Raw genomic sequence first — 27,419 nt, forward strand, 5'->3', positions numbered from 1 at the left:
ACTCTATGGAGAAAACATAGAAGAGGTACAAGTATTTAAATATTTAGGAATATGGTTTGATAAAAATATAAACTGGTCAACCCACATCAGCAAAATAGTGGAGAAAAGTAAAAAGGTGTTAAATATAATGAGGGCTTTGAGGGGTAAAGATTGGGGGGCTGATAGGTTGACATTGAAAACAATATATATCACTTTAATTCGGTCTGTTATCGACTACGGGTGCATTATTTATCGATCTGCTTCAAAAACTCTACTTGAGAAAATAGACCGGATCCAGTCGCAGGCGTTAAGATTATGTTGTGGAGCTACTAAATCTACTCCAGTGGCAGCATTACAAGTAGAAATGAATGAAAAACCTTTGGACATGAGGAGAGATCAACTCTCAGCAGTTTATTGGGCAAACTTAAAAGGATCCAAGCAAGGACATCCAACCCGTCAAGTGCTAATAAACTGCCAAGAAAAAGGGAAGAAAAAAATGAATAGTTTTGGGTGGATAATAGGAGATATATGTAAAAAAACACAAATTGACAATATTAAAGTGAGCCCTACAGTACCAATTCCTGCAATACCACCGTGGATGTACGAAAACCCAAAGGTAGACATGCAGTTACTGAAGAATAGACATTTAAATAGTTACCAAATAGAACAACGGATTGAGGAAATGTTTTTTGATAATATTATGATATACACAGATGCATCAAAAACTATAAATAGTAAAGTAGGAGCTGCTGCAGTTATCCCACAGAGAAATATAGTGTTGAATAAAAGAATTAGTGATAAACTATCTGTTTTTACGGGGGAATTGGTAGCAATTTATATGGCAGTTAACTGGATAGAGGAAAACAAAGCTAGGAAAGTAGTCGTGTGCTCGGACTCCAGCAGTGCATTGACGAGCATAAAAAACATAACATCAGAAACAAGACTAGATATAGTTTATGAAATAGTTCAGGCAATCTACAGAATAAATAAAGCGGGAGGTGTGGTAACATTTCTCTGGGTTCCTGCTCATGTAGGAGTTGAGGGAAATGAGTTAGCTGATAGATACGCAAAACAAGCAACCACTAAAACAGAAGTAAACATGGAGATTAAGCACAGTAAAGAAGAAGTGAAGAGCATAATTAAGATAGAACACAATAAAAAGTGGCAGGATAATTGGAATAAGGAAACAAAAGGTAGAGAGTTTTACAAAGTCCAGAGGAAAGTAGGTGTAATGAGAGGAGGGGGTAGAAATAGGAAAGAAGAAGACATTATTACTAGAATGAGATTAGGCCATACATATCTAAATAGGTCACTAAAATTGATAGCCAAACATACTACAGGGCTGTGTGATTTTTGCCATCAGATAGAAAATGTTGACCATGTCTTAATACAATGTAGGAAATATAATAGAGAAAGAGAAATAATGGAAAATAAGTTAGCAAAAGAAAATATTAGGTTAGAAGTGGGAGATATATTAGGATTGCATTCAGAAAACATAGGATATAAAGCAATATACACATATTTAAAAAACACTGGGTTAAGTAAAATAATATAGAGTAGGGATCCACCTCGGTCCAGACTCCATTACAGTAGGTGGCGGTAATGCACACCAGAAGGTTGCTTGCCAACCGCCATAAAAACAAAAAAAGAAGAAGGAAGAAGAAGATGACGTAATCAACACAGTTTGATATCCCACAGTGCACCGCGGTTTCATTACCCGGATGTTAGCACACATGGGCTGCCGACCAGTGGCTGTTTACAATCTTCATTTTCAAACTAAACTCAGTTTAATTTGAACTAGAAGGTTATCCGACTTATTATGAAAGTGAAAGTTCTCTCGAGGAATCCGGACGACTACGTCCGGGAAACCAAACTCGATATTCAGCGCGGTAAGTATCGTTTAGCCTTGCCTGTATCGTTAGTTATGTTTAACAAGTTTTTCAGCACATGTGTCATATCAATGTCTTGAACCAAAGTAATGCAAGTTAGAGTTAAAAAGCTGACCAAGTAGTCAAGAGACATATAGTTCTCATAACACACACGCTGCAAAGAACATATTTTAATGCTAAATGTGGAACCTCACAACTAAGACCGCCATAACCACAACACCAGGGGGAGCTCCACTAACCACGTTAAACCCAGATTCTGATCCAACAAAGTTCTTAACTCATTCTCCTTCTATGCCACATCAATGTGGAATGCACTTCCAACTGGTGTAAAAGAAAGTGCATCTCTATCCTCCTTCAAAAGTGCACTAAAAGAACATCTCAAGGCTACTTCAACCCTAAACTAACACCCTCCCCGGATTCCATCCATCCATCCATTTTCTACCGCTTATTCCCTTTCGGGGTCGCGGGGAACGCTGGCGCCTATCTCAGCTACAATCGGGCGGAAGGCGGGGTACACCCTGGACAAGTCGCCACCTCATCGCAGGGCCAACACAGATTGACAGACAACATTCACACTCCCATTCACACACTAGGGACCATTTAGTGTTGCCAATCAACCTATCCCCAAGTGCATGTCTTTGGAGGTGGGAGGAAGCCGGAATAGAATAGAATAGAATAGAAAGTACTTTATTGATCCCTTGGGTACCCGGAGGGAACCCAGGCATTCACGGGGAGGACATGCAAACTCCACACAGAAAGATCCAGAGCCCGGGATTGAACCCTGACTACTCAGGACCTCCATATTGTGAGGCAGATGCACTAACCCTCTCGCCAGATGAGGTGGTTCGGGCATCTGGTCAGGATGCCACCCGAACGCCTCCCTAGGGAGGTGTTTAGGGCACGTCCAACCGGTAGGAGGCCACGGGGAAGACCCAGGACACTTTGGGAAGACTATGTCTCCCGGCTGGACTGGGAACACCTCGGGATCCCCCGGGAAGAGCTAGACGAAGTGGCTGGGGAGAGGGAAGTCTGGGTTTCCCTGCTTAGGCTGTTGCCCCCGCGACCCGACCTCGGATAAGCGGAAGAAGATGGATGGATGGATGCACTAACCCCTCTCCCACCGTGTAAATAATCAAATGTAAATAATCAAATGTATATACTTGTTCTTATGCTTTCTGAACTCACTATGTTTACTGCTAGCTGTAAATATCCTACAGAGTCAGATCTACACTGTTTCAATGTCCATTTCTCTGACTATGCAACTGAAGTACTGATTTCAACCAAACCTAACCCCCCGGATTGTAAATAGTGTAAATAATTCAATGTATATACTCTGATAATTAACTTGTATGATGACTGTATTATGCTGATAGTATATATTTGTACCATGAATTGATTAACGTGGACCCCGACTTAAACAAGTTGAAAAACGTATTCGGGTGTCAATTGTACGGAATATGTACTGTACTGTGCAATCTACTAATAAATCAATCTTTCCATACAAGTGCTATAGTACATGTTGCTTTTTTGCACATGCATTTTTGCAGATGTGTAAACGTGTTCCAAAGGTTGCATCACACATACGGTGGGGCAAAAAAGTATTTAGTCAGCCACAGATTATGAAAGTTCTCCCACTTAAAAAGATGACAGAGGTCTGTAATTTTCATCATAGGTACACTTCAACTGTGAGAGACAGAAAGCGGAAAAATAAATCCAGGAATTTACATTGTAGGAAGAATTTTAAAGAATTTATTTGTATATTATGGTGGAAAATAAGTATTTGGTCAACCATTCAAAGCTCTCACTTATGGAAGGAAGTTTTGGCTCAAAATCTCACGATACATGGCCCCATTCATTCTTTCCTTAACACGGATCAATCGTCCTGTCCCCTTAGCAGAAAAACAGCCCCAAAGCATGATGTTTCTACCTCCATGCTTCACAGTAGGTATGGTGTTCTTGGGATGCAACTCAGTATTCTTCTTCCTCCAAACACGACGAGTTGAGTCTATACCAAAATGGATTCAAGGATGATACAGCAGAGGATTGGGAGAATGTCATGTGGTCTGATGAAACCAAAATAGAACTTTTTGGTATAAACTCAACTCGTCGTGATTGGAGGAAGAAGAATACTGAATTGCATCCCAAGAACACCACACCTACTGTGAAGCATGGGGGTGGAAACATCATTCTTTGGGGCTGTTTTTCTGCTAAGGGGACAGCACGATTGATCCGTGTTAAGGAAAGAATGAATGGGGCCATGTATCGTGAGATTTTGAGCCAAAACCTCCTTCCATCAGTGAGAGCTTTGAATGGTTGACCAAATACTTATTTCCCACCATAATTTACAAATAAATTTTTTAAAATTCCTACAATGTGAATTCCTGGATTTTTTTTCACATTCTGTCCCTCACAGTTGAAGTGTACCTATGATGAAAATTACAGACCTTTGTCATCATTTTAAGTGGGAGAACTTGCACAATCGGTGGCTGACTAAATACTTTTTTGCCCCATTGTATGTAGCCATACTGTTTCTATTGTCGATTTCAAATACATAAAGAAAACATGCGTCAACAGACATGCAATGTTATGAACATGTTCTGTATATGGTTAGACCTGAAGTACGATCCTTACAAATGTTCTGTGCTGAGATATATGTAATATTGTCCATGCAATTAGCGATAATATATTATTCGTAAATATTTGATCAATGTATTTTGTATCTAGTCCCCAGAAACTATGACCCAACACTTCACCCATTTGAGGTGTGCAGAGAATACACCCGGGCCCTTAATGCCACCAAGCTGGATAGGGTGTTTGCAAAACCTTTTCTGGCATCGTTGGATGGACACAGAGATGGGGTGAACTGCATGGCCAAGCACACCAGGAGCCTTTCCATGCTGCTGTCTGGCTCATGCGATGGAGAGGTAACGTCTTACTATATGTATATATATATATTTTTTAATATGATCCAGTGGGGCTGGACGATATGGAACGAAAAAGTAAATCTTGATATATTTTTACTTAAACTCCATATTCCATATATATCTCGATAAGTTTTCCAGGTGAAAAAATACATATAAAGATATTCATTTTTGAAATTGAAGTAAATGACAACTGTACTGTAAACAGTCAGGGGCACTTTTATTACCCAGTTAGTCAAGATGGGTATTAACAGCACCGAAAATAAACTGTTTAAGTCGCACATAAATACATAACATACAGTAAATAAAATAGATAAAGAATGTATAAATAAAATAGAAACTTATTCTTTCCACATAAATTAAATAACACAGCTGTGCAAATAATACAAAATGTATCGAACTCAGATAAAAAATACATTTGCAGGCAGGCACTTTTTTATTTCCCTGTCGACGATGTAATGGACTGTCACACACGTATGGTTCTGTGGTCCGACTGGACCACACGTCTGGTCATGTCCTAGTCAGTGACTTGACTTAATTGTGTGACTATGATCTTATTGTTTGTTTCAAAATGATTCAACTATTCAATGTCAAAATATAAAGAGTAGAAATGATGAACAAAATGTCAGCTACTGTCTTGTTGTAAAACACTAATGAAAAGGAAATGTAGCATTTTGATAGGCTATACTGTAGCAAAAGTCATCACATGTCCACAATCGTGTGTTCTTAAATGTGTATTCCATGTCGAGAGCAGTTTTGATTTGGGCTTACATGGTAAACAACTCAAATGTTGGTCATTGTTTTATCCAGACGCATGCATTTGTCCAAATGTGGCCAAGTATATGCATTGTGGGTTTCCTGGATGTCGTCTACGTCGCTAAAAGAAAAATCTAAGTAAGAGAGTCCCTCTGCCATTTTCCACTATTTTTTTTTAATATATAAATGCCCGCTTGAAAATTACTTCTTCGCATCTACAACTTCTCGTCGTCATTTGCGATGTCTGTTGTAATTTCCCTTCCTGGTTACGTGACCTGCTCTATGTTGTCTCTGATTGGCCTAATCTCAACCAATCGTGACTCTCATAGTAAACAACCAACTCATCATGGATGTTGTTATAAGTGGAAGCATGTCTTGGAAGGAGGAAGGGGAGGGTTTAGTAGAGGGGAGTGGGGGAGAACAAGGAACACAAAAAATAAGCGGCGTTTGGTTGTTTTAACATGAAATAAATTATATCGATATTAAGATATTTTATTGATTCATATCTTGTTTAAAAATGTATCGATATATTGTACAAACTCGATATATTGCCCAGCCCTATGATCTTGTTTATTGTTTGGTAAATCTTGGAACATGTGACAAATAGATGCTTACGGGTTATTTTGTCGTCCTCAGGTTAAAGTGTGGAATCTTGCCAAACGTGAATGCATCCGCACACTACAAGCCCATGAAGGTTTTGTCCGGGGAATTGTTGTACGCTTTTGTGGGACTTCCTTCTTCACGGTGACTGGTGCCTTCATCATACTTACGATGAATGTTTCATGTTTTTATGATTTGTGGATATCAGCCCTGACATAGATTGTTTTTGTAATAGGTCGGTGATGACAAAACAGTCAAACAATGGAAAATGGACACCCCGGGTTATGGCGAAACAGAGGAGCCAATTAACACAATATTGGGCAAGGTATGCTAAGTAGTAACCTGTTATATCGTACTAGACCAGTTACTAAGTGTTAGGTTAATAAAATTATGTCCTCACTATGGTGGAAATACGTGCCTATCTATTACAGACAGTCTTTACTGGGCTTGACCATCACCAGATGGAAGGTGTGTTTGCAACCTGTGGCCAGCAGGTGGACATCTGGGATGAGCAAAGAAGCAGCCCCATCCGTTCTTTCTCCTGGGGAGTAGACAGCTTCAGCGCTGTCCGTTTCAACCCTGTGGAGGTGAGTCGCTGACACAATATGTCTGCATTCACTCTAAGCCTGATGCTATCACATCATTGTGTAGATTTGATTTAGGATTCTTTCCCTGGTGATCTAACAATAAAGTGTTGATAGGAAAATAAGATGATCCCAAATATATACTATTTTCATGGCCCTTTTTTGTTGGGAAAAATATTTGAAATAGCAACTGTACAATGAAAAAAAGCACGTGTTTTATTTGTCTGATAGTTATTTTAAGACTGATGCGTTTTTGATCACGTCCGTTGCTGTTTGCTAACTTCCTCAATCCCTGTGGCGTTGCTTACACATGTCGTTCTGGTTCTGTACTCGTGATGGGTTGATGAGGCATCATGCAGCGTTTCGACACATTGCAAAACTGTATTGATACTGTGACAATACTGTTTCACTAAATACTGACATCTGCTGGATATTAAAAATCCCTGCAAGCAACCTATGGACCGACTCAACTGACACTGATTTTATGACCTAGTATATACAATAATATAAACCAAGTCATTGTATTTCATTTAGGGTATATTTCATATCTTCATTTAAATAAAAAATATTTTTTATCTTTTTTAGATACAGTCAATAATGTGAACATGTATCATAACACGGAAATCTAAGAGACCGTGTTGTGAATGAGGATACTTGTGGACTGGGAATTTTTTTTAAAATGGATTTATTTTTTTACATGCGCTCTGAATACTCACTGTTGATTGATCGATTGAAACTTTTATTAGTAGATTGCATAGTACAATACATCCATCCATCCATCCATCATCTTCCGCTTATCCGAGGTCGGGTCGCGGGGGCAACAGCCTAAGCAGGGAAACCCAGACTTCCCTCTCCCCAGCCACTTCGTCTAACTCTTCCCGGGGGATCCCGAGGCGTTCCCAGGCCAGCCGGGAGACATAGTCTTCCCAACGTGTCCTGGGTCTTCCCCGTGGCCTCCTACCGGTTGGACGTGCTCTAAACACCTCCCTAGGGGGGCGTTCGGGTGGCATCCTGACTAGATGCCCGAACCACCTCATCTGGCTCCTCTCGATGTGGAGGAGCAGCGGCTTTACTTTGAGTTCCTCCCGGATGGCAGAGTTTCTCACCCTATCTCTAAGGGAGAGCCCCGCCACACGGCGAAGGAAACTCATTTCGGCCGCTTGTACCCGTGATCTTATCCTTTCGGTCATGACCCAAAGCTTATGACCATAGGTGAGGATGGGAACGTAGATCGACCGGTAAATTGAGAGCTTTGCCTTCCGGCTCAGCTCCTTCTTCACCACAACGGATCGGTACAACGTCCGCATTACTGAAGACGCCGCACCGATCCGCCTGTCGATCTCACGATCCACTCTTCCCTCACTCGTGAACAAGACTCCTAGGTACTTGAACTCCTCCACTTGGGGCAGTGTCTCCTCCCCAACCCGGAGATGGCATTCCACCCTTTTCCGGGCGAGAACCATGGACTCGGACTTGGAGGTGCTGATTCTCATTCCGGTCGCTTCACACTCGGCTGCGAACCGATCCAGCGAGAGCTGAAGATCCCGGTCGGATGAAGCCATCAGGACCACATCTGCAAAAAGCAGAGACCTAATCCTGCGGTTACCAGTACAGTACATATTCCGTACAATTGACCACCAAATGGTAACACCCCAATACGTTTTTCAACTTGTTTAAGTCGGGGTCCACGTTAATCAATTCATGGTAAAAATGTAATGAGTGATCCATCGAGCTGGATTTGAACCAGTGCCCTAAGGAACTGTCATCTACAGCCCTCCACTCTACCAACTGAGCTACCGAAACGGTTCAATATAACAACACGTACTGTTACAGACCTAATAACAGATCGAGTAGAAACTTTGAGAGAACAGGTTGAAACGACAAGGAAATGAACACCAATACTTTTTTACCGATATATGATCAAAATATTCCCACACGGCGGAAATGATCACCGACGACGATAAATTACAAATGACCAACGACAGAAGTGCGGCGATTCTGTTGGCAGCAGCATCTCGGTAAAATATGCGCTTCCTTATAAACACAGTTTGGCGCGCAGTCGTCAGTGCGACACAGTTCGCGTATCGGTCACGTGACTTTCGAAAAGCGGTACGCGCACAGACACAGGGTTTTGCTCTATGACCTCGATGCATGCGCCGATGCATCAGTGTTGCCGGACCCATCACTATTCAGTACTCTGGTTGTGACCAAAAGTTAAAGAAAAACTACTTAGTGTTCATACTGGTATTCTTTTAATCATTGAACCAAAGCATGTGCAGAAACATAAATTATGTATGGCATAAATCATTTGTATTATCTCAATTGCCAAACAGCTGGGTTCTCGAAAATTGTACCTCATCGTAAATATGTAGTCTGAAGTCCCAAACAATGGTGTCATCCATCATAATCATATTAAAGAAGTACATAAACCCGATTGGTTAGACCAGGTATTTTACGGTAATACAATCTCTTCTTTGTAAAGAAAACGTGTAGAAACAGTGTAGCACAGTATCTATAACACAATATACTGTATTAAGCTCAGCATAATTCTCAAAAATGTTTAAAAACTGCAAATATTGAAGGGTTTTAGGGTGAATGTTATGTAAATGCATTACAGAGTTGTCAAGTATACCCTCACTTCAACTGCCGGGTTGTACTGAAGAACAATACAATTTTTGGTAAGGATGATTTTATTTGGTTAGCATTGTTCAAGTGACACAATTGTCCAAGTTGCTTTGGCTGTTTGGTACACAGGTGGGAATATTACGGAACAACCACGGTTTAGTGTTTAAAATTATGTTAGTGTTACTATTGTATGACTGTCATGACTTTGACATTGTTTTTTTTCCAGACTCATCTTCTTGCAAGTTGTTCTTCAGACAGAAGCATTGTGCTCTATGACATGAGAGAAGCAGCACCCCTTAAAAAGGTACGTACATAATTTTATTTCTGAAGTTTTTGATCTTTGTTGTCCTATATTAGGATATTTATACATGTTTATCATCTCTAGGTCATCATGACAATGAGGAGCAACACATTATGCTGGAACCCTATGGAGGCGTATAACTTCACTTGTTGTAATGAAGACTATAAGTGAGTGAAATGTTTACTAATGCCTCCCATGTCCGTGTAGAAAAAAATGTCACAGTTCTATTCTAATCAGAAGTTTACACTGATTTCGCAAATAATTGTCATATCAATTCTGGGTGCACTTACTGATTTAATTGATCCTTTTAATGAATGATATATTCAATGTCCAATATTTATCTTCAATTGATAGTTTGTTTTAAAGAAGAATTTGGTGTACAAGTTCCAATTTATTTAAGAATGTTCTCAAATTTCCGTAGGGTCAAAATTATACATGAGGTTGGGTTTTTGAAAAGCCATTCCAGAAACTTAATTTTAACCTTCTTTATCCATTACAAAACAGTTTTGATGTCTGTCACGTGTAGGTCTGGACAAAATGGATGGATGGATGGATCAAAACCACAAATAAAGGTGCTGTTTGGAACATCCTCACAGAATCATTTTTCAAAGCGAAAAATATAACAAGAACACCACCGGCTGGCTTATATTACCATTAGTGGTTAATACAAACATTTGTTTGATAATTGTATGTATTTTTAATAATTAAAACGTTTATTTAATAAAAAATGTTACCAGCCTAAAATGATTGGTGTTTAGAGCTGCCACTCACTCTGTCTCGTCAACACGTACACGCAGGGAGCGTGTGCACATATACAAAAGCAGTACAGGAGAAGCAACAGACAATTTGTAGTCACGTTCTTGTTATGATAGAATATACCCAAGTGCAGCTGGGATAGGCTTCAGCCAATACGCAACTTGGAAAAGGACTAGCGGTAAAAAATGGATAGATGGATGAACAGCTAACGCAAGCTATCCATATTGCTATTATTAGCTAACAACACCTAAAGCTAATGTGTTACATACGTAATTACGTCAATACGTACAAAAAGCCTTGAGAGAGCGGAATAATTTGTAAAATACCTTGGAAAGTTGTCACCCTCTAGGCCTCTGTGTAAATGTTGCAAACAGCCCCTTTAATTGAACTTTCTACTTTGATTAAAGTTAATGCAATATTATTCCACTCCTAAGTTCAACTCGGTTTATTTTCTAAATATTTGTACAGTTTTGAAGCAAATAACTAAAAAAGGGCATGCACAGAATGAACAATTAAGGATTATTTATTGAAACGATGTGATTCAGCTAGAATGAAAATGTTTTTGGGGAAAAAAAATAATTTTCCTTCAAAATAAGAAAATTAAAAAACTTGTATTTCTTTAATGGGAAATAATTTTAAATACTGTGGAAGGGCTGTACGATTATGAGGAAAAAAGGTTAGATTTTTCTGCCAGAAATTATGATAGCGATTCTTATTGCAATTTTTAGATTTTATTTATTTACATGTTTAAAACCACTAAAATGATGAGTAAAGAAAGTCATGTTATTTTTAGACTTGTCAATCATTATATTATTTTCTCAATGTGCCACACTTAACGATATACAATAATCTGCTCTTAAAAATGTTTTCAGTTTGTGTGCAACATTCATATTTGCTTACATTGTCTTTGGCTGTGTGTCGTAGCCTCATGGTCATCTACCTGTTTTGAACTAAGTTGACTGGCCTCATCTGTGTCACCTTCAGCCATTTTACACTGTCACCATCAAAACTTTTTGCAGATACTGTACAGTAATACTGTACATAGAAATGTAACAATATGAAAATTTCATATCATGGTTATCATTATTATTGCGGTATTGTTGAATGTACTCAAAAAGTACTTACACACACTGAAATTCTTTGACCAAGTTATTTTTTTTATACTTAAAATAAATGTTTGTTTCTAATTTCATGTTTTAATTGCTAAGCTTTTTTTGTTTTACATATTGGGTTGTACTGGAGCTTTTTACGATTTATTTAAATTAAAAGTGTGTAACAAATAGACGCATGCAATTATTATTTATTATTTTGGGTGGCCGTTGTGTCGTTTTACTGTGTTCAGCGGCACATACATCTTGTCAATTCAATGTATACAATTGAGTACCTTTGGTTGCTCAAACTTTGATGTGTTCGTATAGGTTTAGTTTGGGGTATGTCGTTTGTTCATGGGGAAACACATCGATTCCTCTTGTTTTTATGTTAACGTTTAAAGCAGGGAGCTGGTGCCAGTCAGTCTGTAATACTACCCATCTGGAGTTTTACCACGGTTATCATCATAACCGTTTAGCGTTACATGCCTACCTGTACGGTAATAAAACACAAGAGGTGTCTGTTATTAGCGTACTGACTGCATCTCCTGCAGCGCACACAAACTTGCTGTTTCTTGTAATAACTTTTGGTCGGCCAACAGGCCAAAAGTATGAAGCTCTACAATTCTGATTCGAAAACAAGAGTAACCTAACCGCCTCTTGCGGTTAGGTTATTGCAGTATAAGTGAGAATTTTCTGTATTACTCATGTACATGGGATGCAAGATAACTTCATGTTTCCCTCGGCGGATACTGAGTTTGTCTATTATTTTTTAAATTTAGAATTAGCTGTAGTTTTTGCATAAATGGAGGGAAGATGATGTACGATGAGTGTATGCAAAATTCTGAACTGTACATTGATAAACCCTTTTTATTTGAATGAAAAAATGTTTACATTTTAGATTGGTTAAAACGAATGTCAGCGACTCAGTCTTGTTGTGTCTGTCTCCCCAGTCTTTACACATATGACATGAGATTCTTACACCAGCCGACCACAGTGCACATAGACCACGTGTCTGCAGTGCTAGATGTCGACTATTCCCCCACTGGCAGAGAGTTTGTGTCTGCCAGTTTTGACAAGAGCATCCGCATCTTCCCCAAGGACAGAGGACATAGTAGGTCAGTACCATCCTGCATGAACATGTCAGAAATGGCATTTAAAGATACAGCGTTCTGTCGCCACTTAGCGGTCACTTATTGAGATCTCTTTGCGTCGCATATTTTAAAGTGTTTTATTAGGTTTGGAAGTTTTTGTAAGACTGTGTGGAATGTGGAGGGCTTTAAATGCATCTAATATTAATAAATAGCCTCTCTACTTTGGGAAAATGTATCTACCATGCTAGGGGTAAGGAACGTAACCCCCGCGAGAATTAAGGGAACACTGTAAAACATGATATGGTATGGAACAGTCATAGTTAGTAATTGATCATTGAAGATTCATAGATAGTAATTGATCATTAAAGATCCCCCATTTACATGGTTTGTTTTTTTACATAGTCATCAAGTGACACAGTATGAACAAGCACATTAGAATATAATTTTATTTGAATATGTACAATACAGTTCAACATAGTTCCAAAATAATGAATGCTGTCGTTCTGTACTGAGAGTTGATAGGGAATACCAATTTCCAACTATTGTCCCTAGCTGGGCTTTTGAAAAAACAAAAATATTCTTAATACACCATACAAACAAGCGATATACTAAAATATCACGCTGTGAAATAAAATACAAAATACAAGGCAAGCCCTAAACAAGCAAGTACAACCAGGGCCAAGTCAATGTGTACAGTTTTGTTTTGCCTTTCACCAACACTATGACAGGACAGATACATAAACTATGGCGATTAATTGATGGAAAAAAATTCTGCCGTGTAGTTATTTAGATTGCATTTAAACATTGCTTTATCCCTCTTTTTAACGTATACTAAATGCACTTTTAACTTTCCTTTTGCAATCAGAGAGGTGTACCACACCAAACGTATGCAGCATGTCATCTGCATAAAGTGGTCAGCAGATAACCGCTACATTTTGAGCGGGTCGGATGAAATGAATATCCGACTGTGGAAAGCAAATGCATCTGAGAAATTGGGAGTGGTAAGTACAACTTTAAATTAATCTTTTCCAATTTGACAAAAACAACACCACTGATACGTTATACGTAGAGGGGTCCTATAATGCAAAACCAACTTTGTCTTACCTGTTGGCACCTGTTTTTGCGTATTAGGCTCCCCCTAAATCCCAAAAAATGTTAAATCGAAACAGCCACGGCGAAGATATTTGTAAACCAATCTTGCCGTCTTTCATACTTTCTTGAACATGAGCAATTTGGAATTTGGGTAGCTAGTGATGTACTGTATTTGTCGCTAGGTATGTCAGCGGATATCGCTATATATGGTCAAGTTTTACCCGAAGAGATTTGCGCGAGTCTGATGTTGTAGTCAAGTTCCTTCTTTTTAACTATCCTCTCGTGGGAGAGACTGTCTCATACATAAACATGCATGCTCCACTGCTGCCATTTCTAAAAAAAAGTAGCGTATAGTTCAAACCTATATCTGTAAGTAGACTCGATAGGGAAGCTCTAAGAACTACAACATGGCTGATGGAGTGGAGACAGAGTCGAGGTGAAGGCACGTAAATAAAATCACCCACAAAATGGCGCATTTTGAAGAGATGGTCAGAAAGCGGTACGAAGATGGTTTGTAAAACAAAATCCGTGCAAAATTTTGACCAAAGAACCACCATTACATGTTATGTAGGAACAAAGTTTTTTTAAATATAGGAAAAAATCATAACCTTTTACTTAAGGTGAAGGTTGGGACATCTGCCTAAGAAAGTACACTAAACACTTTTACACTAAATAGTCAACAGCTTCTTTGTCAAATGTCAGACATATGTCATCCTCCTCAAATTTATTACCTGACTCATCAGATTGTTGCTTTTGCCAGAACACCCACCTTGGCAGTGGGTGACAGTGTTAGGATTTGCCAAATATCCTGATTTAGAGCAGGATCCCTCACTTAAGTAAAATGTACCAGCTGGAGTAGTAGGAACTCTTCCAAGACCTCATATTTTTGTAACACTTTTGCAGAGGCAGAAGGAAAGTAGGACCCCGAGTTTAATTCTGTGCTCAACTATTAAATTAAAACCCTTCAAGAAGCTGAGATTTGTTCTTGTGCTCCAAATATCAGTTATGGCTAAATAACAAAGATCAATGGTGTGCTGCCCTCATTTCAAACAGCCATCTTTCATTCCGAATCAGAGTCAGTTCTGCTTATTCTCCTAATGCTGCTTCCGATTGCAAAATGGACTCACTTGGCACTTGTTTTACTGTCGCTGTGGAAGAAAAGATTTATTTGCAAGCATTGCACTTAAATAGATCAGACGGGGCCTGCTCCTATCAGCAGTTTAAATTGGCCAATCACTTAAAACGGCCGCTTGCTACATAATGAAACATTAACAATCAAGTTGGACTGAAAGTATCTTTCATTATCAAGAAATAGTGAAATGCTGAATCGAAGCATCACAGACATGTCTTATAGTTGCAGCATTTCACTTTTTTTCTTTGGAAACTTTTCATTTAACATTCAATATTCTATGCGATGCAAGTTTGCTCTTAAACTAATACATTTTAAGAATTCCTCTCAACAAACTATTGAAGAATGTAGGGGCCACACGTGCTATTCTAAGTTGTACATGTATGTGATTGACCACCTGAGCACTGCACTGTGGACGTGTTGTTTTCATTATAGTAAGCGCATACATACACCTGCGGTGCGGGGGCTTGGGTAATGAGGTGTGAGCTTGGGAGAGAAACTTTTTGTTGATCGTCTTTTACGTCATTTACCGTCTTCTACGTCGTTAGTCTTTTCCATCCTTTTGGCATATTGGGAAATTTGGTCATCTTCATCATTCATCAATTTATTAGTAAGTGCCTGTTTCTATTTCATTTCAAACGGAGCAATAAACACCCCACATGTACATATACGATCAGTCTGATGAGTAATCAATGTCATCCACCCATTTGTCACCCCTGTCTTAGATTCTCTTTGGAAAAACTTGTGAATTTGTAGGCCGCAATGAAGAATATAAAGCCACTAAACAGTTGAAAATAGTTGAATTTGGTGACAAGAAACTGTTGCACATCTGTTTGTAATTCGTAGCAATTTTTTCCATAGGAAATCAAAATATCTGTCCTGGGGTTAAACTGCAATATCTTTAAACAGCTAACTACACGAGCATTTTAACACAAATTGTATGATAAAGTGCCCCAGCATGCATTTGGGTCTTCTTGGAAATCCTCACCATGCAGGCCTTGTGATTCAGCTCTCTTTTTACCAGAACTGGCCGGTGCAGGGATGGGATTACTATAGAGCAGGGGTGCCCATTACGTCGATCGCGATCGACTGGTCGATCTCGGAGGGTGTGTCAGTCGATCTCAAGCCAGGCATTTAAAAATAGACATAAAAATGAGCAATCATCAATCATACCAAGACTTCACTTTCGTCAGTTGTTTGACATTCTCGGCACCCGAGGATCTTGTGAGATGACGCTGGCTGCTGCGAGCTCATATTTAAGAAAAAAATCCCTAACAGGGCGGACGCAGAGAAACACATTTTATTTCTAGAGACTCCGTACCTACTGTCAAAACTCTAAAGACCAACTGCACAGTTCCTGTCTTCACCATAAAAGACCTGTTTCATCCTGCCTGTGCTACAAAATAAGAGTCTCAGAAAGCTAGCGTGCACAAGCTAGCAAGCTACGGAGTTTGATGCCAATGTATTTCTCCCCCGCCCTCAGCGACCGCTCTCACTGACGTCACTCACCTGCTGCCAGACATTAAAGGGCCACACACATATGCTACTCTCATAACAAAGTGTTTAAAAACGAGTATGCAAGTTGGACAAATGAGATGCCAAATCCAACCACTTTCATGTGGTATTGGACAGAAAGGAGGACTTTTTTTTATCCCCTCCATTTGAAAATGCGGACGTTATCAGCACCACTGTCTGATTCCAATCAATGCAAGTCATCAGAATCAAATACACCAACTTATATTCTTGTCTTCATGAAAGAAAGGAATCTATGTGTGTTAAACATGCTTGTATTATCATCAAACACCATTAACTTGTTAACAAAAATGTCTCTTTCATAAATAAATGAATATAAATTATAAATAGGAATGAGGTAGATCTCCTCGACTTGGTCAATTGAAAAGTAGCTCGCCTGCAGAAAAAGTGTGAGCGCCCCTGCTATAGAGGCTTGTGGATTTTACACTCCAGCCAATCTTAAACTCCTGAGAGTCATGAGCTCAGATTTGTGGTTGCTAATTCTCATTCCAGAAACAGGACACTCTGGACCGCATCATCTGTTAAATAGCAGAGTTGAGATCCTAAGGTCCTCCAATTGATACATCTTTAATGCCTTGGCTGCCCCTCAAAATCCTGCCCATAAAAGTGGTGAATATAACTGGTGACAAAGGGCAGCCTTGATATTTGTCAATGTTTACGGTGAACATAGAAAAAAACATTGCAATATTTAAGTACTGTTCCCGACTTCCAGCCAAAGGAAAAGACACATGTTCACCATGACACATGTCACAACATTCATCTTCCCGTTACCTCTCATTTGTATTTATCATCTTTATCATCGCACATTCTTCTCACAATACTGCAGGTTGAGGCTGGTCTTTCTTTGGGAATTAAAATTTCCTAAAAGCCAAAGAAAAAAGTAAAACACATTCTGGGGTTCATCCTTTTTCTGAATATGTTGTTGAATTTTCTGATTTTAACTTAATAGATTTGTGCAATTTTACAGACATACTGTATTTATGGTTGAATTCAAAGTTGTATATCCTTCAGGGAGTGTGACCTTTTGATATTTTGAGAAATTCTGCTCAAGAACTGCTTCCCTGGTCTGTTATAGCGCTACTGATTCAAAAACAAACATACTCCTTTTTTTGTTTCTCTTAATTTTATTGGACTTTTTAGGGTAAACACGTGCAAAGATTTGATAAAAATGTAAATGTATCTTAGTTGAAATAGTAAAAAACTTAAGAGTAAGAAATGAAATTGTATTTTGTTAAAAAAAAATAATTCAAAAACGTGCTTGTGCGAACATACATTTTTTTAAAATATTTTCTTTTATATTTCTTTTCTCAAATGTAATATGAGTCATTTTCTCCAAGTTCTATGTTTTCTTTATACTGTCACAGCCACAGATTCCAAATAGACGGTTCAAGTCTAGACTAGTTTCGTTTCAGAGGTCACGGTTCGGTTCATTTTCGGTATAGTAAGAAAACAACAAAATATACATTTTTTTGGTTATTTATTTACCAAATTTGCTAAATCTTCCACCACAAATATTTTATTTAGTGGTATAATTGATGTGAAGTAATCGGAAACTTGGATAGGTCAATAATTTGTAATAAAATTGATTTTGATTCAATATTATGTTTTGAGCAATGACAGTTTGAAAGAAAAAAACAGCTTTGTTTTATTAGTCAACGTTGCAACTTTTTCTAAATTACATTGAGCCTTTAAGCTTTTTTATTTCACTTTTGTTTATGTTTTTGTTTATTTTAATAGTATTTTTAGAATGTGCCGTGGGCCTTTACAATATTAGCCGTTGGCCGCAAATGGCCTCCGGGGCACACTTTTGACACCCCTGCTATAGATAATAAAAAATAAAATATTATAAATCTATGGGTAAAAAGCAGAGCCTGCAACGCATGCACGTTTTCCATAACTCTCTCGCTCTGTCTGTCTCTGCCCCTCCCTCACGAATGTTGCTGCGCACACAATTTTTTGTTTTGTTTTTAACCCCTTCTTAACCTTGAACGTACATTGAAAATACACGCAACCCTAACTTAAAATGCCGGACATTTGAGGCATTTAAGAAACTCTAAATGAACATCCCCGCAAAAGAGGACATATCTGGTGAAAAGAGGAGGTATGGTCAGTCTATCGTAGCCCGGTCGCTGGTAGCATGCCGTGTGTTGTTTTTTTTTTGATTGATTGAAACTTTTATTAGTAGATCGCACAGTTCAGTACATATTTCATACAATTGACCACTAAATGGTAACACCTGAATACGTTTTTCAACTTGTTTAAGTCGGGGTCCACGTAAATCAATTTTTCGTGCCTCGGTGTGCATTGTTTACACAACGTGCGGTGCACTACTTAATATGTCCGTGTGGAACTCGTTAGGTACGCCTCCGAATCGAACCGAAACCCCCGTACCGAAACGGTTCAATAGAAATACACGTACCGTTACACCCATAATATATGCACACACACACACACACACACACACACACACACACACACACACACATATATATATATATATATATATATATATATATATATATATATATATATATGTATATGCACACACATACAGTATATACAACTGACTACAAACTGACTATTTGCTCACGCAGTTGTGGACAAAGGGGTGTACCTCACCACATCCTTTCTTGTGAAAGACTGAGCATTTTTTGGCAAGCTGTTTTTATACCCAATCATGGCACCCACCTGTTCCCAATTAGCCTGCACACCTGTGGGATGTTCCAAATAAGTGTTTGATAAGCGTTCCTCATTTTTATCAGTATTTATGGTCTTCTTTCCAAACTTCTTTGTCACGTGTTGCTGGCATCGAATTGTAAAGTTAATGATTATTTACAAAAAAAAATGTTTATCAGTTTGAACATCAAATATGTTGTCTTTGTAGTGCATTCTACTGAATATGGGTTGAAAAGGATTTGCAAATCATTGTATTCCGTTTATATTTACATCTAACACAATTTCCCAACTCATATGGGTACGGGGTTTGTATATACACACACACACATATATATATGTATATTCACATACACACACACAAACAAACACACACACATACATATAAATAGATTATATGTATGTACAGTGGGGCAAAAAAGTATTTAGTCAGCCACCGATTGTGCAAGTTCTCCCACTTAAAATGATGACAGAGGTCTGTAATTTTCATCATAGGTACACTTCAACTGTCAGAGACAGAATGTGAAAATTTTTAAGAATGAATTTGTAAATTATGGTGGAAAATAAGTATTTGGTCACTTCAAACAAGGAAGATTTCTGTCTCTCACAGACCTGTAACTTCTTTTTTAAGAAGCTCTTCTGTCCTCCACTCGTTACCTGTGTATGGAACCTATTTGAACTCGTTATCTGTATAAAAGACACCTGTCCACAGCCTCAAACAGTCAAACTCCAAACTCCACTATGGCCAAGACCAAAGAGCTGTCGAAGGACACCAGGAAAAGAATTGTAGACCTGCACCAGACTGGGAAGAGTGAATCAACAATAGGCAAGCAGCTTGGTGTGAAAAAATCAACTGTGGGAGCAATTATCAGAAAATGAAAGACATACAAGACCACTGATAATCTCCCTCGATCTGGGGCTCAACGTAAGATCTCAACCCGTGGGGTCCAAAAGATGATGAGAACGGTGAGCAAAAATCCCAGAACCACACAGGGGGACCTGGTGAATGACCTGCAGAGAGCTGGGACCAAAGTAACAAAGGTTACCATCAGTAACACACTACGCCGACAGGGAATGAAATCCTGCAGTGCCAGATGTGTCCCCCTGCTTAAGCCAGTGCATGTCCAGGCCCGTCTGAAGTCTGCCAGAGAGCACATGGATGATACAGCAGAGGATTGGGAGAATGTCATGTGGTCAGATGAAACCTAAATAGAACATTTTGGTATAAACTCAACTCATCGTGTACTGAAGAAGAAGAATACTGAGTTGCATCCCAAGAACACCACACCTACTGTGAAGCATGGGGGTGGAAACATCATGCTTTGGGGCTGTTTTTTCTGCTAAGGGGACAGGACGATTGTTCCGTGTTAAGGAAAGAATGAATGTGGCCATGTTTCGTGAGATTTTAAGCCAAAACCTCCTTCCATCAGTGAGAGCTTTGAAGATGAAACGTGGCTGGGTCTTCCAGCATGACAATGACCCCAAACGCACCGCCTGGACAACGAAGGAGTGGCTCCGTAAGAAGCATTTGAAAGTCCTGGAGTGGCCTAGCCGGTCTCCAGACCTCAACCCCATAGAAAATCTGTGGAGGGAGTTGAAAGTCTGTGTTGCTCGGCGACATCCCCAAAACGTCACTGCTCTCGAGAAAATCTGCATAGAGGAACGGGCCAAAATACCAGCTACTGTTTGTGCAAACCTGGTAAAGACCTATTGTAATCGTTTGACCTCTGTTATTGCCGACAAAGGTTCGATTACAAAGTATTGAGTTCAATTTTTGTTATTGACCAAATACCTATTTTCCACCATAATTTACAAATAAATTATTTAAAATTCCTACAATGTGAATTCTTGGATTTTTTTTCACATTCTGTCTCTCACAGTTGAAGTGTACCTATGATGAAAATTGCAGACCTCTCTCATCATTTTAAGTGGGAGAACTTGCACAATCGGTGGCTGACTAAATACTTTGTTGCCCCACTGTATATGTGTGTATATGTATATATGTACATGTATACACATATGTATGTATATATATATATATATATATATATATATATATATATATATATATATATATATATACATGTATATGTGTGTGTATATGTATATATTTGTGTGTGCGTGTGTATTTGCCTAATGGATTCTGCTTTGATGGACGTAACTTTCTCCTATGACAAGAATGATTGTTGCCTCCAAATGGTTTCTTGCTTTGTTTTGTTGTGATTTTAACTGGCTACCTGAAGAATCGCAGTAATCCAACAGGATCAGCATCTCACAGCTCCTACAAACTAAATCCAGACAAATCGTTGTGTTTAATTAGAATAAAAGCTTTTGAAGATGGTGGCCTCAGTCAACACAAGTTCAGGAAGCTTGTGGTTTTTATGTGAGCCATGGACGTTGTTAAGCTGCTCTTGTCAGTTTTTACTAGACATTGGTTGACTTTTGAATGACCATGCTGCCGGGATGAAGTCACTTCTTACTGCGCAGGGTCAGCACCTTAAGAAACAACTGTTGCTAATACCACTAACACTAATACCACTCCAGACAAGTACGGATTACTGGTAATAGAACATGCTTTGCTGCCCCCCATAGCAGCAATTCACAACCACTGTGAGAGATCAAGTGTGCCGCGAGAATTGATCCAATTTCACCTAATTGCCTTGAAAACTATTAATTTCCAACAAATATGGCATCTTTGTCTATTTGTGATGTATAGTGTCAGGCAGCACATATGCTTTTCCACTAGATGGCAGAGGTACAATAACCCTATATATACTTTGTGGAATTTCCATCCATCCATCCATTTACTACCGCTTGTCCCTTACGGGGTCGCGGAGGGCGCTGGCGCCTATCTCAGCTACAATCGGGCGGAAGGCGAGGTACACCCTGGACAAGTCGCCACCTCATCGCAGGGCCAACTTATGTATTGTAAACTATGTCACTTGGCCCAATAAAGGTTGGGCAACACTGTCCTATAGTAGTTACATGCCATAACATGTTTACTTTCGGCAAACAATAAAAAATAAATTACTGGAAAACGCATTGCATTATAGGAACCGACTCAGTCATTGACATCACTCAGAGCGGTGCTAATTTTACAAGTTGCCGACCTCATGGTGACTGACTCATCTCATCCTCATCAGTATAGTGTGCACTTGGCAAGACTACGCCTGTTTATCAACTCTTGCGGTTGTGATGCTTTCTGTCAGAAGTCTAAAGATTACACGATTTGGTCGCATACTTATTTAATAATGACTTTTGTTAACCATTTTAGGACCTGTTTCAAAAGCTGGTCTGAAAGGGCACAAGTTAATAAGCAGTCAAAGACCTAAATAAACTGACTTACTTGCCACAACATTGTGATAATATACACAATATACAAACTGTGTCCACATTTTTGCCTACACAAGGATAATATTGCTTAGCTGTAACAACATGTTTATTGTAGACTTGTCCCAATCATGGTATTGCATCAGGGCTGATATTAGCCTCATATAACTGATCGGCTGATAAGCTGCTGAGCCCAGATGATTTTTACCACTACTGTGTCGCAGTGTTTACATGGCTAAATATTGTACTCACTAAAAATATTTTTTAAAGGGGTTAGCAATCGGGCAGACCCAATTACATTTCCGGATTTCTTGTTACACACGTGCAAGAGCTGCATGAATTCTAAGCGAGTGCTTGTCTTGCTAGAACACTGGTTTGAATTTGAGAACAAGCTGCCATTAGAGCATTGTCAATCCAACATGCAAAGCCGCTCTTAAGATACAAATACAACTGTGGTGGGAAATAAACTAGGTTTCTTCCAAGTGCCATTATCACAGGAGAAAAAGGAATGGCTAAGCATTAGGGGTGTGGGAAAAAAATCGATTCGAATACGAATCACGATTCTCACGTTGTGCGATTCAGAAGCGATTCTCTTTTTTTTTTTAAAAACGTTATGTTTTTTTCATTTTTTCATTGTATTATATTTTTTTATCAATCCAACAGACCAATACACAGCAATACCATAACAATGCAATCCAATTCCAAAACCAAACCTGACCCAGTAACACTCAGAACTGCAATAAACAGAACAATTGAGAGGAGACACAAACACGACACAGAACAAACCAAAAGTAGTGAAACAAAAATGAATATTATCTACAACAGTATCAATATTAGTTATAATTTCAGCATAGTAATGATTAAAAATCCCTCATTGACATTATCATTAGACATTTATAAAAAAAAATAAAAATAAAAAGAACAATAGAGTCACAGTGGCTTACACTTGCATCTCATAAGCTTGACAACACACTGTGTCCAATGTTTTCACAAAGATAAAATAAGTCATATTTTTGGTTGTTTTAATCGTTAAAACAAATTTGCATTATTGCAATCAGTTGATAAAACATTGTCCTTTACAATTATAAAAGCTTTTAAAAAAAATATTCTACTCTGCTAGCATGTCAGCAGACTGGGGTAGATCCTGCTGAAATCCTATGTATTGAATGAATACAGAATCGTTTTGAGTCGGAAAAATTTCGTTTTTTAATCGAGAAAAGTGTTGAATCGAAAAAAATCTATATATAATCGAATTGCGACCCCAAGAATCGATATTGAATCGAATCGTGGGACACTCAAATATTCGCAGCCCTACTAAACATGCAATACACTTACAAACCGAGCAGCAAGACACAAGAAGCGAAACGCTAAAGAGTCAATGTAAGGTAAAAGTGATCAATAACAAGGATTCCATCAATGTTTAGTGTAGAACTAGTATAAAACGATACAAAAGTGATTACATCCATTTTTTTTCTTGTTCTTATTATTACAAAAATAATGTTTGGTTCTTTTTTGTTATGGTTTACAGTCATTTTCTGGATACAGGAAGGCTTTGAGGGCAAAACCCATTTACTTACCATATATTTCGGACCATAAAGTGCACCGGATCAAAAAGGGCCCTGCCGATGATCTGGTCTATTCAGGTCTTTTTTTTCATACAGCCGTGTGTAATGTTTTATATTCTCAATGGAACATTTAAAGTTTTGGTGTCGTTAACTGGGTATCGCTTATGTGTGACTGACATCTACTGGTCACACTTATTATTACACCATGTACCAAATATGATAGCTTCAAAGTTGGGTAAGCACAACCAGAATTATGCCATACATTAGGCGCACCGGGTTATAAGGCGCACTGTCCATTTTTGAGAAAATTAAAGAATTTCAACTACGCCTTATAGTCCGGAAAATATGAGCTATTAGTAGTTTTTATTGTACAAAGTTTATTGACATTTTTTTTTGGAGCATTTAATACCAACAATTTAATGCATCATCTGATTTACAACAATACTAACAAGTTCTGAATTTAATATTTATTTAAAAAAAGTGTTTTGTTTACTTAAGTACATTTTTTGTTTGTCGGTGTTTTTGTGCTGTACTGTGTCCTCAAATCCAACTCACCAGTCTCTCCCCCCAATGACTTGTAGCTGCCCCCCCGGGAGGAGGCGGCCACCAACTACCGGCAAAAGCTGACAGAGAAGTACAAGGAGTTCCCGCAGATCAGACGTATCGCTCGTCACCGACATCTCCCCAAGCCCCTCTTCCACGAGTCTAAGGAGCTGAGGATAATGAAGGAGGCTCGCCGCAAAAAGTATGTTTTCATTATCCGTCCTGTTTCATAGTAATAATCTGCGACAATGACACATGTCCACGTGCAGATTGTGACCTGGGGCTGCTGCCAGGTTACGTCTGACCTTTAGTTGTCCCACTCGCCTCATGGAAAATCGCCCTGATGGTGCTCCCCTTCCATGACATGTTCTCAATAAGCAGTACATACTCATTCACTGTTGAATGCTGGATTGATTGTCCCACTTCAACCTGCTGCCACTGAGTCATAGCACTGTGTACTTGCCCCAACACCCACCCCCCTCCCCTTTTTTTAACCAGCACTATCATCACACGTCAGACCTGCATGTTGACTGTAAATGATTTACTTTATATGTTTTATCTGTTATTATCAGGGCACATTAGAGTCGCTGGTGAGTTAGGTGTTTGATCAATCAGTCTCCTTCCTGTTTGCTCACTCCCATCACCAATCACTCATCCATAAAATGGTCCCAAGCAGCTTGTTCTTTTTGTTATTTTTTTTACTAATTCCTTTTTCTTTGCTGTCTTTCAGGGAGCGGAATGTCCGGATGCACAGCAAACCAGGAAGTGTACCTGTGCTGTCTGAGAAGGAGAAACATGTTGTGGCTGTGGTCCAGTGAAACAAAATATGCAAACTGTGTAGGTGCATCACACGTACACAATGTGTGATCAGACAACTATCAATTCACTTTAGTGGACACTTTTTGTTGTTGTTGAACAAGTCAAACATTCATATTCTGCTTCAAAAAAGTATTTTTACAAACTGTCCATTTTTAAGGTGAACGTCTTCCCTATCAGGGTACTGTTGAAATATGACTTTAATAAATGGATGCTATTTCAAACCTACAAAGATGAATATGTATGATAGAGACCTCCTAGCAAAATTAAAGAAAATGCTAAATTCCACATAGTTTCATAGATGTTTAAATGTCAACTGCTGTTAAGATCTCAGTGAATAAGTCTTTAATTGAATAAGATGATTTGTGATAGGCTCCAAATGTAATTTAGCTGTGTTTAATTTAAACCCTCCAGCTGCGTGTTGTTGGATACGGTGCTAATTTACTTATGAGTCTTTATGAGCTATATCCTCTATCTTCTTAATGTAGTCCTTTAAATCCTCTCAACACTTACCTGAGCCAGCTTAAGACTTGCATACAGGTATCATGATTCTTGTTTAGTCAATGTATCAACGTCATTTTAAATACAGCATCGATTGAATACAATTTGATTACCTGTAACCATATTTTGGAAGCAAATGTTAAAATTACAATACTCACAAAAAGGTTGGTTTGGAAAGATACATATGTTTGTGTGTGAGCCATGAATTGATCAATACATTCATGAGTTGAACTAAATTTGGTAATTCAAAAATCAATTTAAAAACCATGCTGTAATATTCTGACTTAATGACCCTTAAAGACGACACCCAACACCTGATCAACAGTACCTCACCATAGAAAGACTTGTAACAGAATGCTCTGTGGCAAGTGGCCACTGAGCTTCAAGTGTAACAGTGTTATGTCAAATAGATTTTAAATTTAAAGAAAAAATACTAAGAATCCACAGGAAAAAAAGTTAATTGTCAATTCTACTAATACAGTAGTATTTCAATTTACGAACTTAATTGGTTCTTTGACGCAGCTCTTAACTCAAAACACTCGTATCTCAAATTGACTCCCAAAAGCACAATTTTAACATGTGACATGCCTTTTAAAAAGAAATTGTAAATTAGAAATACAGTATTTTTAAAAAAGCAATACAATATGATATACTACAAACAACGACAGTATCAAGTATGGTAATGTAATAATAATGTACAACATTTACCTTGGAGAGTGAACTTCTACGATATCTCCTCCACCCGCCTGTCCATCAAACATTAGGAGCTCTTTGATATGTTCACTGAAAATTGTCTGCCATTTGGATATCAAAGTGCTGCGCTCGAATTGTTTCATCAAGTTGCCGACACTCTTGTCATGTTTTTGACAGTTCCTTTCTCAATAAATATCACCCACTTCTTCTCAGCACCGTCCTTCACACTCACTTTCTTCCTTCCGTGGTTGGTAAAGTTATGTCCATCTCTTGCTATAAGCTAATGCTAGCGAGTAAGACCAGATGTTTTGGCTGGATTTTACTGGTTTCACTGTGACACAACTAACATTTTTGATTGCAACTTAAAACATTATTATCTCAAAACACTCTCATGTTGAGGTACCACTGGACTTTAGCCTTTTTTTTTTAAACTCACTATTTTTATCCCTCCGACAACATTATTCCTCTCTTCCAAATCTTCCAATGCAATCAATTATGCAAATGAATCAATCATGTAGCAACTTCAAGACAGCCAAACTTTCCTTACTGCGAGCTTGACCCCAATACTCCTCATTGACCAGCACTGTTCTTGAGGCATTGTGAGTGAGGGTTTTTCACAATCGCTCAGCCTCACTAGCGTGGTAACATTCACATTGGTCATACTTTAATCCAGGGTCATGTACAAAGTATGGCCAACTAAACCGGCAACATGACTGCTACCAAGGACGAGTACATAGTGTATAAGCATGCATTGTGGTCGTTCTGACGTTTGTTTTCCTGACAAAATAAACTAAAATATCTCTATGTTGTTCAAAACATGCCCCAACTCATAAACATACAATAAACTGGCTTGTGTTTCGTCAAAGTATAAAACTGCGGCCGTATATACAGTTGTGATCAAAATTATTCAACCCCCACACAATTTTGGTGTTTTAGCAAGTTGGACATTTA

At 38.6% G+C, this 27,419-nt stretch overlaps 1 protein-coding gene across 1 annotated transcript; it reads left to right on the plus strand.

The window, feature by feature from the left end:
- Positions 1–1,667: 1,667 nt before the first annotated feature.
- On the plus strand, positions 1,668–26,680 carry dcaf13 (ddb1 and cul4 associated factor 13). Its single transcript, XM_061916453.1, has 11 exons — positions 1,668–1,868; positions 4,593–4,792; positions 6,182–6,289; positions 6,381–6,470; positions 6,577–6,732; positions 9,581–9,658; positions 9,740–9,822; positions 12,453–12,617; positions 13,459–13,594; positions 24,497–24,660; positions 25,189–26,680. The coding sequence occupies exons 1-11, from the start codon at positions 1,799–1,801 to the stop codon at positions 25,274–25,276; spliced, it is 1,338 nt and encodes a 445-aa protein (XP_061772437.1). The 5' UTR covers positions 1,668–1,798; the 3' UTR covers positions 25,277–26,680.
- Positions 26,681–27,419: the final 739 nt, after the last annotated feature.

This window comes from Nerophis ophidion, linkage group LG11, assembly GCF_033978795.1.
Source record: "Nerophis ophidion isolate RoL-2023_Sa linkage group LG11, RoL_Noph_v1.0, whole genome shotgun sequence".
Taxonomy (NCBI): domain Eukaryota; kingdom Metazoa; phylum Chordata; class Actinopteri; order Syngnathiformes; family Syngnathidae; genus Nerophis; species Nerophis ophidion.

What these genes read in the sequence shown, in the direction of transcription:
- dcaf13 (XM_061916453.1), top strand. Translation starts at nt 1,799, where the DNA reads ATGAAAGTGAAAGTTCTCTCGAGGAATCCGGACGACTACGTCCGGGAA. An exon ending in TGTTGTAATGAAGACTATAA is followed by an intron (nt 9,823 to 12,452) that starts GTGAGTGAAATG and finishes CTGTCTCCCCAG; the next exon opens with TCTTTACACATATGACATGA. An exon ending in CATCTGAGAAATTGGGAGTG is followed by an intron (nt 13,595 to 24,496) that starts GTAAGTACAACT and finishes AATGACTTGTAG; the next exon opens with CTGCCCCCCCGGGAGGAGGC.